Source organism: Drosophila ficusphila, unplaced genomic scaffold, assembly GCF_018152265.1.
Source record: "Drosophila ficusphila isolate 14025-0441.05 unplaced genomic scaffold, ASM1815226v1 contig_791, whole genome shotgun sequence".
Classification (NCBI taxonomy): Eukaryota; Metazoa; Arthropoda; class Insecta; order Diptera; family Drosophilidae; genus Drosophila; species Drosophila ficusphila.
In genome coordinates this window covers 6,195,477-6,210,373 of record NW_025064737.1, presented here as the reverse complement: position 1 = coordinate 6,210,373, position 14,897 = coordinate 6,195,477, and the positions used below count along the sequence as shown (strand labels likewise).

The 14,897-nt window shown below is 44.4% G+C and overlaps 4 protein-coding genes across 4 annotated transcripts in view; 2 read left to right on the top strand and 2 right to left on the bottom strand.

Annotated features, from left to right (window-relative positions):
- LOC108101071 (heparan-sulfate 6-O-sulfotransferase 2) overlaps positions 1-5,072 on the bottom strand; it is an 83,032-nt gene extending 77,960 nt beyond the window's left edge. The window contains exons 1-2 of the mRNA XM_017205263.2: positions 4,717-5,072; positions 2,644-3,056 (exon numbers count right to left, since the gene is read on the bottom strand). Coding sequence (XP_017060752.1) covers positions 2,644-2,829 — 186 coding nt within the window. The 5' untranslated portion in view covers positions 2,830-3,056; positions 4,717-5,072. The remainder of the gene's footprint in view (positions 1-2,643; positions 3,057-4,716) is intronic.
- Positions 5,073-5,238: 166 nt separating this feature from the next.
- Positions 5,239-8,115, top strand: LOC108101055 (mediator of RNA polymerase II transcription subunit 25). Its single transcript, XM_017205242.1, has one exon. It carries the CDS (start codon positions 5,352-5,354, stop codon positions 7,902-7,904), a length of 2,553 nt encoding a protein of 850 aa, XP_017060731.1. The 5' UTR covers positions 5,239-5,351; the 3' UTR covers positions 7,905-8,115.
- Positions 8,116-8,120: 5 nt separating this feature from the next.
- Positions 8,121-9,925, bottom strand: LOC108101057. The gene is made up of 2 exons (XM_017205244.1): positions 9,587-9,925; positions 8,121-8,935 (listed from the first exon to the last, which is right to left on the bottom strand). The coding sequence occupies exons 1-2, from the start codon at positions 9,641-9,643 to the stop codon at positions 8,237-8,239; spliced, it is 756 nt and encodes a 251-aa protein (XP_017060733.1). The 5' UTR covers positions 9,644-9,925; the 3' UTR covers positions 8,121-8,236.
- A 115-nt stretch (positions 9,926-10,040) lies between these two features.
- Positions 10,041-14,754, top strand: LOC108101053. Its single transcript, XM_043209252.1, is given in 6 exon segments — positions 10,041-10,195; positions 10,571-12,317; positions 12,449-13,264; positions 13,327-13,515; positions 13,573-14,353; positions 14,414-14,754. Coding segments are annotated over 6 exon segments (3,777 nt in total). The 5' UTR covers positions 10,041-10,159; the 3' UTR covers positions 14,622-14,754.
- The last annotated feature ends 143 nt before the right edge of the window (positions 14,755-14,897 follow it).

Sequence of the window (14,897 nt, the reverse complement as noted above, 5' to 3'; positions counted from 1 at the left end):
AGGTAACGACAACTGTTTTGCAGTTTTAATAGAGACATAAAAACTGTTATAAATACAGGAATTTCATATACTGCTCATTCCCCTGTAATTTGGTAAATACACAAGGCCCACAACAACGATGAACAAAACGCATAGATATGTATGTGAAAGAGCAGCCATAAAAACTAAAAACAAAACGTTTTCGTTGTGCAGACAGCGGTATAAATTTCAGAAAACAATCGACCGAGAAAACAAAAAACAAGTAATAAATAGTTTTCATTTCATTAGCTTCGCTTTGGGAATTGGTCTGAAATTCAGGCAACCACTGCAACAAATATGAAAGTTGAATATGCAAGCGTACTGAAATAATAAACATTGGGTTTGTTTATTCAATCAGGCAAACCAAAGAGCCGACGAAGAATACATAAATAAAAACACACACCTGTAATTGAACTTTGGACCCCATTCGGATATTGCGTAAACAATTACAGATCGGACGTCACAACAATCACAAAATCCCTCTAACCACAATTTATTTACAACTCAAACAACTCAAGCCACTCGAACAGCAGCGTTTAATTAATGACTTTTTATCAAGACTGAATAAATATTCAGTGATTCAAAATTTGCATAAATTGAAATAAATAAAACCAAATTAGAAATAAAAATACAGCATTCAAAAAAGAGCTGCTGGCAGTCCGAAAATCCGACGCATTGAATATTCAGAGTAGTAGTCAACGAATTTGTTTATGTTAAGGTGGTCGATAGTGTTTACACACTTGTGGCTACCTTAGGTAAGCTAGAGGAATAAGAGTTGTAAATAGAGTGTTCACGTTTATATCTCTACAACCTATCACTTAAAAAGGCCAAAAGAAAACATTTTGAAAAAGAAACATGCACAAAAGCTGACAAAAAATACCATTTCACAGTGGCAACATTACCGACTTAATGATCTGAAAGAAGACAGTTACTGCAACCGAAATTCCCCAAAGCAGGACAATTAAAAATCGCTTGTAATTAATCAAACTAAGTACCAAGAGTTCAAGAATTACGGAAATAAAATAAATACGGAGTACGAGTAATTTATGTTCAACTTGGCCCATTAAGAACACAAATCTGAGTGCCCCGAAATGGGCCGCCTTCGCTTCCGAAATAATAAAATAATCTGTCTGTTTTCTATTAGACACGCAACCTATCTCATTTTCATGTTTGACTTTCGCCACACTATTCATTTAAGCATGTTCTTCTGTTATGGCGCGTACAACTAATTAAGCTATTTTTAAAGAGGGCGAATTTTCCAACGCACGCACACGGCATCGCAAAAAAGGGCGTGGCCACGCCCTGCTAGTCACTATGTCTGGCAAGATCGCGTGCGGAAAATGTAGAAAAGGCAGCTGCGCTCAATTAATGTCATTTTGCTAGCTTTTTCAATTTGGAAAATATTTCATACACACTGAAAGATGCCTTGCCAAGTGTCGAAACAAAAAACAGAAATCTTAATAAGAGTTGTCTTTAGAATAAACATACAAAAACGTATCTATATCATAAACACCGACATTTGACATTGAACTCATTCCTAAAGTCACGCCCACTTGATTATTTCAGTTCTAAGAGAATTCACAAATTTGTTTCTTGTTTAATTAAATATCGCCAAAACGTATCTCAACAGGCACATAAATAGAACTCGAACACATCGAGTTTTCCGGCTGCATTTGGAAATTAATGATCTCTTTTAACGAATTTATCGATGCTAATATTAGAGATGACTGGCATGGGATGGATTATTTGTTAAATCTACATATCCGCAGCATTATTCCAAAGTTGAGTGAATACTGTCTGGCCAGAGTTGATGTGTCCCCAGGGTAGAATTTTATGCGCTGTTTTGCCTCCATTGTCATCACTTGGTTTGCTTTTAATGGCCGCACTTTACACATCGACCATTAAATCATTCATTAAAAGAGGAGGAGAAGCCTCCCCACAAATGAGACACATTTTAATCAAGCCCGTGCGTTTATGATTTATGGATTGGACTGATTATAAATAGTGACCAGTGACCCCAATTAAATACAAAAAAAGTCTAACTAAAAGCTGTGCTTTAGATTAGAAAATCTATTAAGAAGTTAGGTAAGTAAGAACAGAAATCATAAGTAGTCGTGTATGTTCTGTAAAGAACTTTACAATGGTACAGATTTTTGTACTAATAAGGAAAATTTCATTCAGAGCATATTTCCTTAACACCTTTGCGTAAACAATTTCAAAATTGTACTAAGGCGCCATACGAAAGGTTGTAAACAAAACATTTTGTTTCGTCTAATTAAAGCTCGGGAAATCAGATAAACAGCCAGGAGGATTTCCATTCTATAAAACTGCCTGTAATTCAATGGCAAACATTCCAACGCAAATTTATAATCAAACACACATATATGCAAGCCTCAAGCTTATAAATTTATTGATGCGCGGTAGAAAAACAAGTTTCGTCCACCGAAAGAATGAATGGTAAATTCAATAAAAACACAAAACGCCAAATATAAATTATGAAATTTAGCATTTGCCCAATGGGTGCTAATTTGCATTGGCGCCAAGAGTCAGAAATAATGTATACAAAAGGAAAAGTAATTTATGGTTAACGCAATGAGAATTAATTATCGGGGCTTTGGGGCTTACCTGATCTTGACAAAAGTATCCGAATCCGATAATGCCGGCGATTGCCAGAAAAAGACAAAATACAATGATTGTTCGTATTTTGGGGCGCGGTTCCATTTTTTTGATTTCATAAACTCCACTGGGTAGCAATAAGGCAAAATCACTATCGACTTGAACTGATACGTTCTTATGCATATCCACGGGCATGTTCCATTCCCTGGCCACCACCGAATCGCATTAGACCATCAGATGTCCTCCCGGATCGAGTCCGGCCGGGTTTCAGTGCACCGGAACCAGAAACAGACGAAAATTGGAGAAGAGGCCAACTCAATCATATTTCAGTCGTTGCCCGATAAGAACTCTGAAAATGGGAACACCTTCGCCCATCGTAATCAGCACCGCAGTGGATTCTCTTGTTTTTAGTTCCCCAGTAGCTGGAAGTAGGGTAAAGTAGTTAAAGAAAGTGGAAAATTGTTAAATAAATACTTTTGAGGGAGCTGTTATAACGAGCAGCTAGTTTAAAGTTACCACTTGACCAGGTTAAAAAGGGGGTTCTGTCAAATTGTCTTGCTCTTATCAGCCCTCTTAAAAAGTAAGTGGGAACAATTAAAACAAAAGTAGAAAAAACTACAACAGGCTTTTATCACCACACTGACCGATAACAGGCTTAGTGTGTTCCCAATGACCTACGATCTCGGATTTTGTCAAAAATATCATGATTTGTATATTTTGTGGCCTGAATACGAATAATTAGGTCATTTAACAACGTTGTTCTTTTTTGGATTTTGTAATTATTATTCCAAATTGTTCCTATCAACCCATATGTCAAGAACTTTAACACTCAGGAAACTTTTTGCGATAGTTTGTGATACATAAATTATAGTAAAAATTCATTTTGTTTATAGTATTCTTTAACCTGCAGAAATCTCAATTGGCATGTCCATAAGTAACTATTTTTGTTGGTGCAATAAATAATACAAATTACTTTGTTTGTGTGGGAAAACTTGAAAACTCAGCTCGAGCAAACGAGATCTACAAAATCACATAAATCAGAAAACGATGACGGAATAGTAGGATGCACAAGTAAGCCAAAAAGTAATTTTATACCCTTAACAAATGTGTGTATATTATGGGCTATTTTTAGTTAGAACATTTTATTTAACAATTTAATCAAAATAAAAAAAAAGAAAATAAAGTCCTTTATATTCGGTCAATAGTTGGGAAAAAAAAGTCCAAATAATAATGGTAAAATATTGATTGAAAGGTTTATTATTCCGTTCGAACACATATATGCATACATATATGCATAGTTGACACCCTCTGTGCTTTGTTCCAACAGATAACAATATGTTTGTTTATTATATGTATGTTACCTTATCGGAGGTTGATATCCTAATAAGTTTGTTACAAAGTCGGCACTTGCTATACAAACTACAGTGGTATTACAAAATTAAATTTTGATGATGTCCAGCTACGAACTATTTAAAATAAAATAGCTACTACTAATCAAGATTATATAAAAAAGTCAGATGGATTAGGAAGGGCATTTAATTGCAAAAATACTCAATTAGCGAGCAATTCACAGTCAGTGTGACGCCCAAGCTTCTACCGCTTTTTATGTAGGCGCTATATTTTTGCGATCGTTGCCTTTGGCTAGATCGCAATTATTGTAAACAAATGGAAAAGTTACTTATTGGCAACATGGAAGGAAAACAGCGGAAAAGAACGAAAAGGAAGATGTGGCGAAACATGTTGCCAGGCAACAATAACAAACAAGGCATGCTGTGGACACATGGTCTTTAAAGTTGCTTTTATACACTCTATACCGTACTTTAAATATGTTAATGCATACCTAAAGTATTAGTTAAATCAATGACGTCAGGGCGACAAAAATAATTATAATAATAGAATAAAACGATTTGGGAATAACTGCAACACAAAAACACAAACATAGAGGAGCAACAAAAACAGAGAGAGGGCAAAAGAGCAAGAGAAGTACGCTCAACCAGACAGAGCGAGAAGGAAAACAACAGCTGTTCTTATGGCCAAAAGCAAATTGGACAAATTGTACAAATTTACTCAGATTTCACTCACTTTTCACCGGCCAACTGACTGGTTTGTTGACTTTTCACAATAATCGCGGCTAGACACGTTTATTTATTTACATTTCCTTGCGTTTTAGTCGCTTGCACGCTCATTAGCGTGCTTTCCGCTTTGTGCAACACATTCTGCGACGGCCACAAAAAAAGCCCGCAATTTACTTTTGCGACGATTTAAAACTCTTTAAGGGCTTGCTTTCTACGCACTTCACACTGTTTACTGGCAATTGTTTAGTAATTTGTCACTTTAATAGCGTTTAGCGTGGTTTTTCACGAATTTTTGGGGCAAAACAACGCGGAGCTAATGGCCAACGTCCGTTTTCTGCAAAATCGGCGAATGAACTGAACAAAACGGAACGGCGCAAGTTGGTGAAAAGGAACAGCTGACGGGGCTGCCAGACAGCGTAAAAGCCTCTCTCTGTCTGGCAACATTCGCAACTATCGTGAACGATAGTTTTTTCGATATTAAGTTTTCGAAGACAACCCTATTCACTTTACATCGATAGTAGCAGAACGATAGTCATAACAAAGTGCAGGAGAAGAAGAAGAGCGGAAAAAAGCAGACAACATATTGCATTTTTTGCAACAAGTTTCTGCATTTAAAACCAATTTCCACTCTCCGTGCTGACCATGGAGGTGGACCAAATGCCTCTGGCTGACGTGGTCTTCATCATAGAGGGCAGCGCTATAAACGGCGCGTACATCAACGAGTTAAAGACCAACTACATTTTGCCGACATTGGAGCACTTTACCACTGGCTCCATCGACGAGCGGGAATACCTGATTGCAGAGCGTTATGCCACGCTCTACGGGATCGTGGTCTACCGCACCGCGGCAAATTTGCTCGAGCCCGTGTGTACCACCTACGGACCCTTTCTGCAGCCCCAAAAAGTGATGGAAACGATTGAACGACTGCCGCTGGTTGGAGGCGGAATGGAGTCGTGTGCCCACATGGCCGAAGGATTTGCCGCGGCCCACGGCTGCTTTGACGACCTTAGCGAGCGGCGACAGTTGCTCGACCAGACTAACGTCCAGCGGCACTGCATTCTCATCTGTAACAGTCCTCCCTACCAGATGCCCACCACGGAGTCGTGGAAGTATCCGGGCAAGTCATGCGAACAACTGGCAGCGCTCTTTAACGAGCGAAAGATTAATCTCTCCATCATTGCGCCGCGCAAGATGCCAATCCTGTTCAAGCTGTTCATGAAGGCCGATGGTGACCAACCCATCACCAGCAAAAACTATGCCAAGAACATTCGACACTTGGTGCTACTTAAGGGCTACAGCCTTAAGGAGCGGGCTCCCAGTCCCAACAGCATGGCGGCCCAGATGGCCGCACCCAATGCAGCCCAGGCGGCCGTCCAACAGCAGCAACAGCAACAAAATGCAGCGGGTCAGCAGCAAGCAGGACAGGGGATGCCGATGGATACCACCCCAGCACAACAACAGCAGCAGCAGCAACAACAACAGCAGCAGGGCAATCCCCAGCAGCAAGTGATGAACATGAATTCGATGCAGCAACAACAGACGGGTCCCAATCCGCAAGCGGGCCATCTCAATCCCCAGCAGCAACAGCAACTTCTGCAGCAGCAGCAGCAGCAACAACAACAACAGCAGCAACAGCAACAAAATCAGTTTGTGCCAAACCAGATGCAGAATCCAAACTTCCAGCAGAACGTGGGGCCCGGCCAAAACCGATGGATGTATCCCAATCAGCCGGGACAAGCGCGACCGCCGTTCATGCAGGGAGCAGGCAATGTGGGTGGTGTTGGACAAGGCGGAGGCATGCAGCAGAATCCCAATTCTGCGCTGATCTCACGAATTAACGCACCACCTCCCAATCAAACGGTGACTTCGCTGCAGCAGCAACAACAACAGCAGGCCCAGCAGCAACAGCAACAAGTGCAACAGCAGCAACAACAGAGGATGCTGCTCAGCCAGCAGCAGATGCTGAACCACCAGCAGTTGCAGCAGCAACAACAAATGGCCCAGCAACAACAGCAGCAAGGACAGCAGCAGCAACAGGTCAATCCCAATGCCGGCAACAACATGATGCCGGCTGGAAATGCGGGCAACATGCCAAACCCACAGCAGCAGCAAGTGGGACAGCAGGCAAATCCCCAGCAGCAGGGCAATCCCCAGCAGCAGCAGGCGAATCCGCAGCAGGAGCAGGCCTCCTTAAGGGAAAAGATTTGGACAGGCATTCTGGAGTGGTCAGAGAAGCCGAAATCGGATCCTCAAAAGATTCCACACTCGCTCCAGTGCACCGTGTGCACCAACATCAAAGATGGCCAGCCTGAAATCAAGGCTGAGAATTGGCCGCCCAAACTGCTGATGCAACTGATGCCCAAGCACTTGGTTGGTAACATTGGCGGCCAGTTCCTCAAGGATTCGAAGATGGTCGTTTTTCGACCGTCTCCTGGAGAAGCGCTCGATTCGCTGGCTAAGATGATGACCTCCGGTTACGCAGGCTGCGTCCACTTCTCCTCCATTCCCAATGCGCCCGCCTGCGATCTCAAGGTGCTCATACTGCTCTACACGCCCGATCGCAACGCCTTTCTGGGCTTCATTCCCAACAATCAGGCGATATTCGTCGAACGTCTTCGCAAAGTAATTCAGCAAAAGCAGCATGGTAGCATGCAGCAGCAGCAACAACAGCAGCAGATGATGCAGCAGCAGGGCAAGTCGCCGATGGAACTGCAGCAACAACAGCAGCAACAGATGCAGCAGGACAACTCGCAGCAGCAGCACTACAATCAATATCAGCTCAACATGCAGATGGGCGGCGGAGGTCCGGGCGGAGGACCGGGTCCTGGGCCTGGTGGTATGCCCATGCAGCAGAACCAAATGCAGATGAACATGATGCAGCAACAGCGGATGCCTCTGGGCGTGGGCGTTGGCCCGGGTGGCGTACCCAATCCTAATCTGCAGCAGCAGCTGCAACAAGTGGCACCCAATGTGGCCGCCATGCAGCAGCAGCAGGCGCAACAGCAACAGCAGCGCATGGTGCGTCCCATGATGAGCAACAACAATCCAGGTCTTCGTCAACTACTGCAACATCAGACCACGCCGGGTAACCAGTTCCGTCCGCAGATGGGCGGCCAGAATCCCAATCAAATGGGCGCAGGCGGTCCAATGGTCGGCAATCGCAACTTCGACGACGGCAGTTACGAGTTCATGTAGGCTCCTTCAAAAGACCGCATAGCATACTAGAAATAAGCCACTAAAATATTTTAAATGGTCTTTAATATGACTTCCGTAAATCGAATTTTATATCTGGGGTATCGCTGAAATCTGTTAGGATTGTATCGTGTGTTAGTTTTAATATTCTTTGTGGTTCTATTGAAGCAAATAATCTACTCTTTATTTTTCCATAATGATTTTATAAAACCGATATGATTTTCGTTGTTTTCATTACATTTCGTTCACTTTATTAGTTAGAATCAAGATTGACGGGAGTCCAATAAACGTAGGGCTAATATTAATCACAGAACTCAAGCTACGGAAGGAATCAACTAGTTTCCTCCACCACCACCGCCAGAGGAAGCCGAACTTGCATTCCCGACGCTGGCGGCGAACAGCTTTCGGAGATTCTGCAGTATGCCAATGAGTACCGTGCCAGCAGTTCCCAGCGTTTCCAGGACATCGAAGCCAGTGCTGTCGATGGCCGTCTCCCGATCCTCCTCCGTTTCGATTGCCGGAGAGCTGATGTTACCGCCCGAATGATGAGTTTCGTGGACGCCATGGTGTCCGATCAGCCGATGGGTGTTGCTCTTGACATGTGAGTCGTTCACCCCGCCACCGCCCACCGTATTGATCAGGTGCTTCACAGGCTCAAGAACCGGAATATTCAACTTGATGCGATGCCAGGCGTCCTCAGATTCGGTAAAGCCCTCATGCTGCTCTCCAATGGGATCCATTTCATCAGCCAGCTGGTTGCGTTCACTGACCGGCTCGTCATCCGTCTCCAAAGACAGCTCCAGACTCATGTTTCCCTTTCCTGGCAGTTGCAGCAAACTGCCGAATAGCTGATGCACGTGTGCCGAGTTGGTGGCCTCCGCTTCATTCCGCTCAAAATCGAACTCCATACGGTCTCCGGATTTCGGTTTCTGGTTCACAAAGCTAGTCACATGTTGCATTTCATTCGTGGGATTGGAATCAGTGGAGTTGGTTGGTTTCGCCGATGTCGCCGTCAGCAGCAGCAGCCACAAAAACTGCAGGTGTATACAGGAGAAATGGAATCTTTAATTGGCGCTTAATGACCGGCTACACGTACGTTAATGAATATTGAATCCTACCGATAATGAGGCTTTCTATATTCAAATCCCAACGCGCACGCGTCTCGGGACCTTGAAATGTTCTATGGGATATGACAGTAATGCAAATCAAAGATGATTTTTTTGGAGGCATATTAATGCGACTGTCTATATTGCGAAAAAGTAAATCAAGGGAGAGGTGAAAATCTCTCTAAAAATTTCTTAAGAATTTTGTGTACAACATTATAATCGGCATGCTTGTAAAAATAAGTATATTATTAAGATGCACAAGATTTAAACTTTTCGCAAAAACAGTAAGATAAAAAAGGGTGTTTACAATTTTTTTAAAGGCCTTTTAGCAAAAAAGAAAACAATTCCTGTATATATCTGTATAACATAGTGACATGTATTACTATTATATACTATAATATAGCAAGTATGAAAATTATAGTCAATCTAGCCTTGAATTAAACTTTTTTTCAATTTTCATGATATTATTTTAAAGCTCTATGCCTGACCTACACCAAACTTAAAATTGCAATATTTTATGAGTCACTATTAAAAAACACACAGGTCGATGTAGCCAACAAGTTACCAATTGTCGCTTACATTTAGAAATATAACACAACATATGGAACTATATGTGGAACTGGCCAATCGCAACATTGTCAATGAAATTCACAACTAGAAATCAATCTGAAACCGAAACCGCTGCCAGCAAAAGCAAAAACCGAACTAAACTGAATCGAGTGACCACCAAATACTTGGGTGGCCGGAGCCCAACTGAAGGCAAGCGGCCGGTCAGAAATTGATTAATATTCAACAACGGTATGGGCAATTGTACCTAAATTTAATTCAAAATGCATTTAGAGGCCCCCGAAAACGTCTTGCGTTTGACAGACTTCGCATCTGCATAGAAATATTGGACTCATCGACTTTATCAATAAATTCTAGATCGTTCTAATAATATTATTAAACAAATACAAAAAACGATACAATTTAAAAAAATAGTAGGCTCGTCAACTTAAGTTCATGCTTTCAATCAAGATGTTTGATTCAGTCTCCAAACACAGCTCCTAGCTTTCACAACCTATTTGATACCTTAATAAAAAATAAAAAAATCAAAATTCAAAATTTCTAAATTTTTGAAATAGTTATTTTGGCTGAAGTGGTAATATAATTATGCGGTTGTTTGGTAGAATAACGCACTATTTACAGGTAAGTTTTGCAGAAATCAGGTGCTATACAAATAGATATTAGGATCATATTTCTGCATAAAGTACAAGGAAAGTTTAATGAAAAGGACTAAATATTAATATGTATTTGGGCCTTAGATCTTATAAAAAGCAAAATTGTGGAATTGCATACTGCGCTCAAAAATCTTTTTTTCAGTAGGCTCTAGATTTGTATTTTTACTGAATCGGATCATCATTTTCATTCTACACGTCCTACACTCCCCACACCGTTTCGAACACTTCCTTCCTTTAATTTTTAAGAGAAATTCTACAGTGATCCAAATTTTCTATGAAAACACAAATGCCCAGTATATTCAGGGGTTTCTCTATTAATCGAGTTGCACCGCATCTCTTGCAGATATCGCGATGTATAAACTACCACGCTCCGCTGTTCAGACCACGCAATCTGCTTCAAGCCAAGCGGCTGAGGCAGCTTTGTAGTAATGCAACCTCGGCGTCCAAGTGCGCTGAAAAGGCAACCGCCTCGGGTTGCCTTCGGGTGCAAAAGTATTCGCAGAAGGGCAACAATGTCTTCTCGATCAGCGACAACGCGGACATGTTGCGCAAACGAATCAGCTTCTCCGGCAAATCGAGCAATAGTCCCAAGATCCTACCCATTGGCCTGATTACACCGGAAACTGGTGATGGCAAGGACCTTAAGATCGTCATCGTGCCCTTGGACTTGGCGGGCATGGACGCCAATGCTCTAAAGGAAACGCTGGAAACCATTAACCAGCTGCGCATGTACGCCAACCATATCGAGACCTTTTCCAGCAGCATGGTCGAGGAGTACAACGCGCTGAATGAGGCTCTTCAGGAGGTGGAGGCGCAGGAGCGGATGTCGGAGGCGATGGCCGAGGATCGTAACCTCTTTGAGAACTATCCATCCTTGGAAGCGACTGACGTAAGTGCCGTGGGAAGCACTATGAACGCTGGACTGGGTGCCGACAGCATGCCCATGCAGCGCCAGGCGGCAGTCACTAGCTGCCTCCAGAATGCCATTGGCAATTCCGGAGCCAGTACTTCAATGAAGACGTCCACCAAGTCCATGTCTGCCCTGGCCCAACCCGAAATCATCAAGAATCCGTCTACCCGGACTGCGGATAACAAGGTAGTTGAAACCGAAGAGGGTAACTTCATCGAGGAGGTCCGAGTGGATGTGCCGCAGGATCTGAACAATCGGCTTAACGACTTGGCGGTCGCGTCTATGGAGCTGTCCTTCGAAATGGACATGACCAGCCTGCAGGATGCTATCCTTACTATGGGTACGAATGCCGTAACCAAACAGGATCCTATGATCTGTATGCACTCGAAGGTGGAACTTGATGGGCAGGGAGTGCCTGAGCATACGATTCCGCTTAGGTTTAATGCCTTGATTTCAGGCGTCGTAGAGATCGATACCCAAAAGCTGAATCTTGATGTGCTGTCGGAGGACAATATTCCGGTATTCAACGATGACCTCACCTCTCTGGCTGCCAATCTCTGCAGCACAGCCTTGGAGAAGGGTTTCAGTGATAGCTCGAAAACTCCGGATACCTACATCGCCGATCTGGAACTGACCAAGGATGAGGAGGTCTATCCTTCCAGGATTATCGACACGTCCTACATGTCGGCAGCCAATCAAGTCGGACATCAGCGCGAAGCTTTGCAGAGGATCGCGGAAGAGGCGTCCATTGTGCCGGGCACCCAGGAGCAGGAGGTGCCGGTTCCCGTGGATAAGGACGGATGCAAACATCCTCCCGTGCCGCCCAAGCGCAAGTGTCCCGGCAAATGTCCCCTCATCACAGATCCCTGCAAAGAGGATCCCTGCGAGCGCCCTGAAAAGAAAAAGGCTCCTAAGAAAAAGGCGGTGAAAATCACTGAGATCACATCCATGGCCAAGGACAAGGATCCTTGTGGCAAGAAAGAGGATCCTTGTGCCAAGAAAGAGGATCCTTGTGCCAAGAAAGAGGATCCTTGTGCCAAGAAAAAGGATCCTTGTGCCAAGAAAGAGGATCCCTGTGCCAAGAAAGAGGATCCTTGTGCCAAGAAAGAGGATCCTTGTGCCAAGAAAGAGGATCCTTGTGCCAAGAAAGAAGATCCTTGTGCCAAGAAAGAAGATCCTTGTGCCAAGAAAGAGGATCCTTGTGCCAAGAAAAAGGATCCTTGTGCCAAGGACGGAAAGGATAAGAAAAAGGATCCCTGTGCCCAATTCAAGTCCGGAGAGAAAAAAGATCCCTGTGCCAAGGATGACAAGAAAAGAAGGATCCCTGTGCCAAGGATAAGAAAAAGGATCCCTGTGCCAAGGATAAGAAAAAGGATCCCTGTGCCAAGGATAAGAAAAAGGATCCCTGTGCCAAAGATGATAAGAAAAAGAAGGATCCCTGTGCCAAGGATGATAAGAAAAAGAAGGATCCCTGTGCCAAGGATAAGAAAAAGGATCCCTGTGCCAAGAACGGAAAGGGCGGAAAGGATGAAAAGAAAAAGGATCCCTGCGCCAAGTTCAAGAAGGGCGGCAAAGATGGCAAGGATAAGTGCGCCAAGTTCTCCACTTTTTCTAGGCGTAGCGATCCAATCAAGCGCTACTTGTCCACCGCTCTGAACCAGGCCCTCCGGGAATCTGATTCTGTTCCAAGTCGTCCACGCTTTACGGTCCACTCCGCTCTTGTGCGCCGTCACCATCGTCTTCCCGTTCCCAAGACCGGCGAATCCTGTCAGTGCTCCCTGTGCCAGGGATGTCTGGGCGACAATAAAGTGGCTCCTCCTCGTTTCACGATGAACGCAACCCTCCTGCGGCGGCGCTTTGGTTCACTGACCAGAAAGATCTCGCCCAACGCGCTTACCAATGTGAACTGGCGCGGAAAGAAGAGCAAGAAGGGTGGCAAGTGCGGCCAGTTGGAGACCAAGTTCCCCAAGAACCGTGGCAAGGACACCAAGGAGCGAACGGGTATCCGCGAAGATTGCTTCAGTGACGACGACGGCGGTTGTGGTGTCAAAAGCTGCACCGGCAAGTGCGCCAAGGTCAAGTTCCCCAAGAAAAAGTGCGAACGCGACGAGAAAAAGGACAAAGATGGTGCGTAATTATTTTATATTTTTTTGGGCACAGTTTCCCCAGGTCGGTTTTCTGTTTCCAAGGCAGAATAGGCACTCTGTTAGCCCGGAATACTCTTGTTCAGCTGCAGCCGCAGCGGAGATCCTTCAGCACAAAGCTCTCGCCAAAGGACGAAAAACGTATCCTTGATAAACAGGCGTATGCGGTGCACATAAAGAACTCCTACGAGATCAATGTAGTTCCCGTATCTAGACCTCGTCCAAAGGATTTCGGTAAGCTTGTCATTTCCTTTAGGGAAAACCATAATTTTCCTTGTTTTTTCCGCACAGATGTCCTTGTTCGAACTGGTTCGGTGGCCATCTCGAACTCTGATATCCACGTCTTCGAGAACGGCAACAGCGACATGGAAGCCATGTCCCTGGGGCACGACGCCACAGGATTCGTGGAGGAAGTCGGTCGCTGCGTCCACCATCTGCATGTTGGCGACCGTGTCGTGATGGAGTCGGCGTTATCCTGCGGCATCTGCGACCTATGCAAACAAGGTCTCTACAACATGTGCTCCGGTTTGGTATACAACGGCTTTCTGAGCACTTATCAAACGCATCCGGCGGACCTCTGCCACCGGCTACCGCCTTCGATCAGCATGGAAGAGGGTGCCCTTACCCAAACCCTTGCCATGGGCTGTCAAGCGTGCTTCAAGGCCAACATCACACCCACAAGCAACGTCCTAATCCTGGGATCCTGTCCAACAGCAGTGGCGGCAGGCATCTGCGCCAAGGCCATCGGGGCCAAGCGCGTGGTCATCGCCGGATGTATGGCACCCGCTCTTGATGTGATCGCCCGGGATTTCGGATTCCAGGCCGTCGAGTTCGACAATAACGCCCTGTTCGGCGAAGTTCTTGAAGCCATCTACAGCAAGTTCCAGGATTGGCCCAAGTGCGTCATAAACTGCTCCATTTCGGCCATGACGATGAATCTGGCGGTCATGGCATTGCAGCCGTGTGGGGTGTGTGTGCTGGCCGAATGCGATTCGGAGTGTGCCAGCTTCAATGCCCTGGACGTCCTGATGAAGAACATCCGCCTGGTACCCAGCTTTCGATCCGCCAATATGTGGGTTCAATAGATGCACTGTAGTCTGCAATTTTACTGGCTTTTCCTTCTCTTCCTCAGGTACCCCACTGCCCTACAACTTATGCGATCCGGCCATGCACACATGCACAAGTTCATCACGGGCACATATAGTTTGAGCAGGGCCGACGAGGCCTTCCGAGCTGCTCAGCACGAGTCCAACGTTGGGCTGGGGAAGGTCATTGTTAACTGTGCCGAAGAAGCGGACAATGAGGAGAAGATTGGGAAAAATTCCAAATCGGCATTGTAAGAAATTATGGTATTAATGGCTGTTTAGAAGACCGCTTCAAATAATTCGATTATACTTGCAGTTAATTCTGTGTTTTTGATTTAAAATTAAGAATTAAAATAAAACAAAAAAATTTTAAGTATTGCAACAAAAATCGTTTCGCATTTTACTAAGTTCTGCGTGGCGCATAAAACAACTAATTTGACAGTGCGCTCAATAAAATACTTTAAATGAATATTCTTTAACATCATTCTATGACCTATCCTCTCTGGATCACCAGCAGATTTGTAATGTGTA

Coding starts and splice junctions, on each gene's coding strand:
- LOC108101055 (XM_017205242.1), top strand. CDS start 5,352: ATGGAGGTGGACCAAATGCCTCTGGCTGACGTGGTCTTCATCATAGAG.
- LOC108101057 (XM_017205244.1), bottom strand. CDS start 9,643: ATGTTGCGATTGGCCAGTTCCACATATAGTTCCATATGTTGTGTTATA. Junction 8,936..9,586: donor GTTGTGTTATATTTCTAAAT/GTAAGCGACAAT, acceptor ATACACCTGCAG/TTTTTGTGGCTGCTGCTGCT.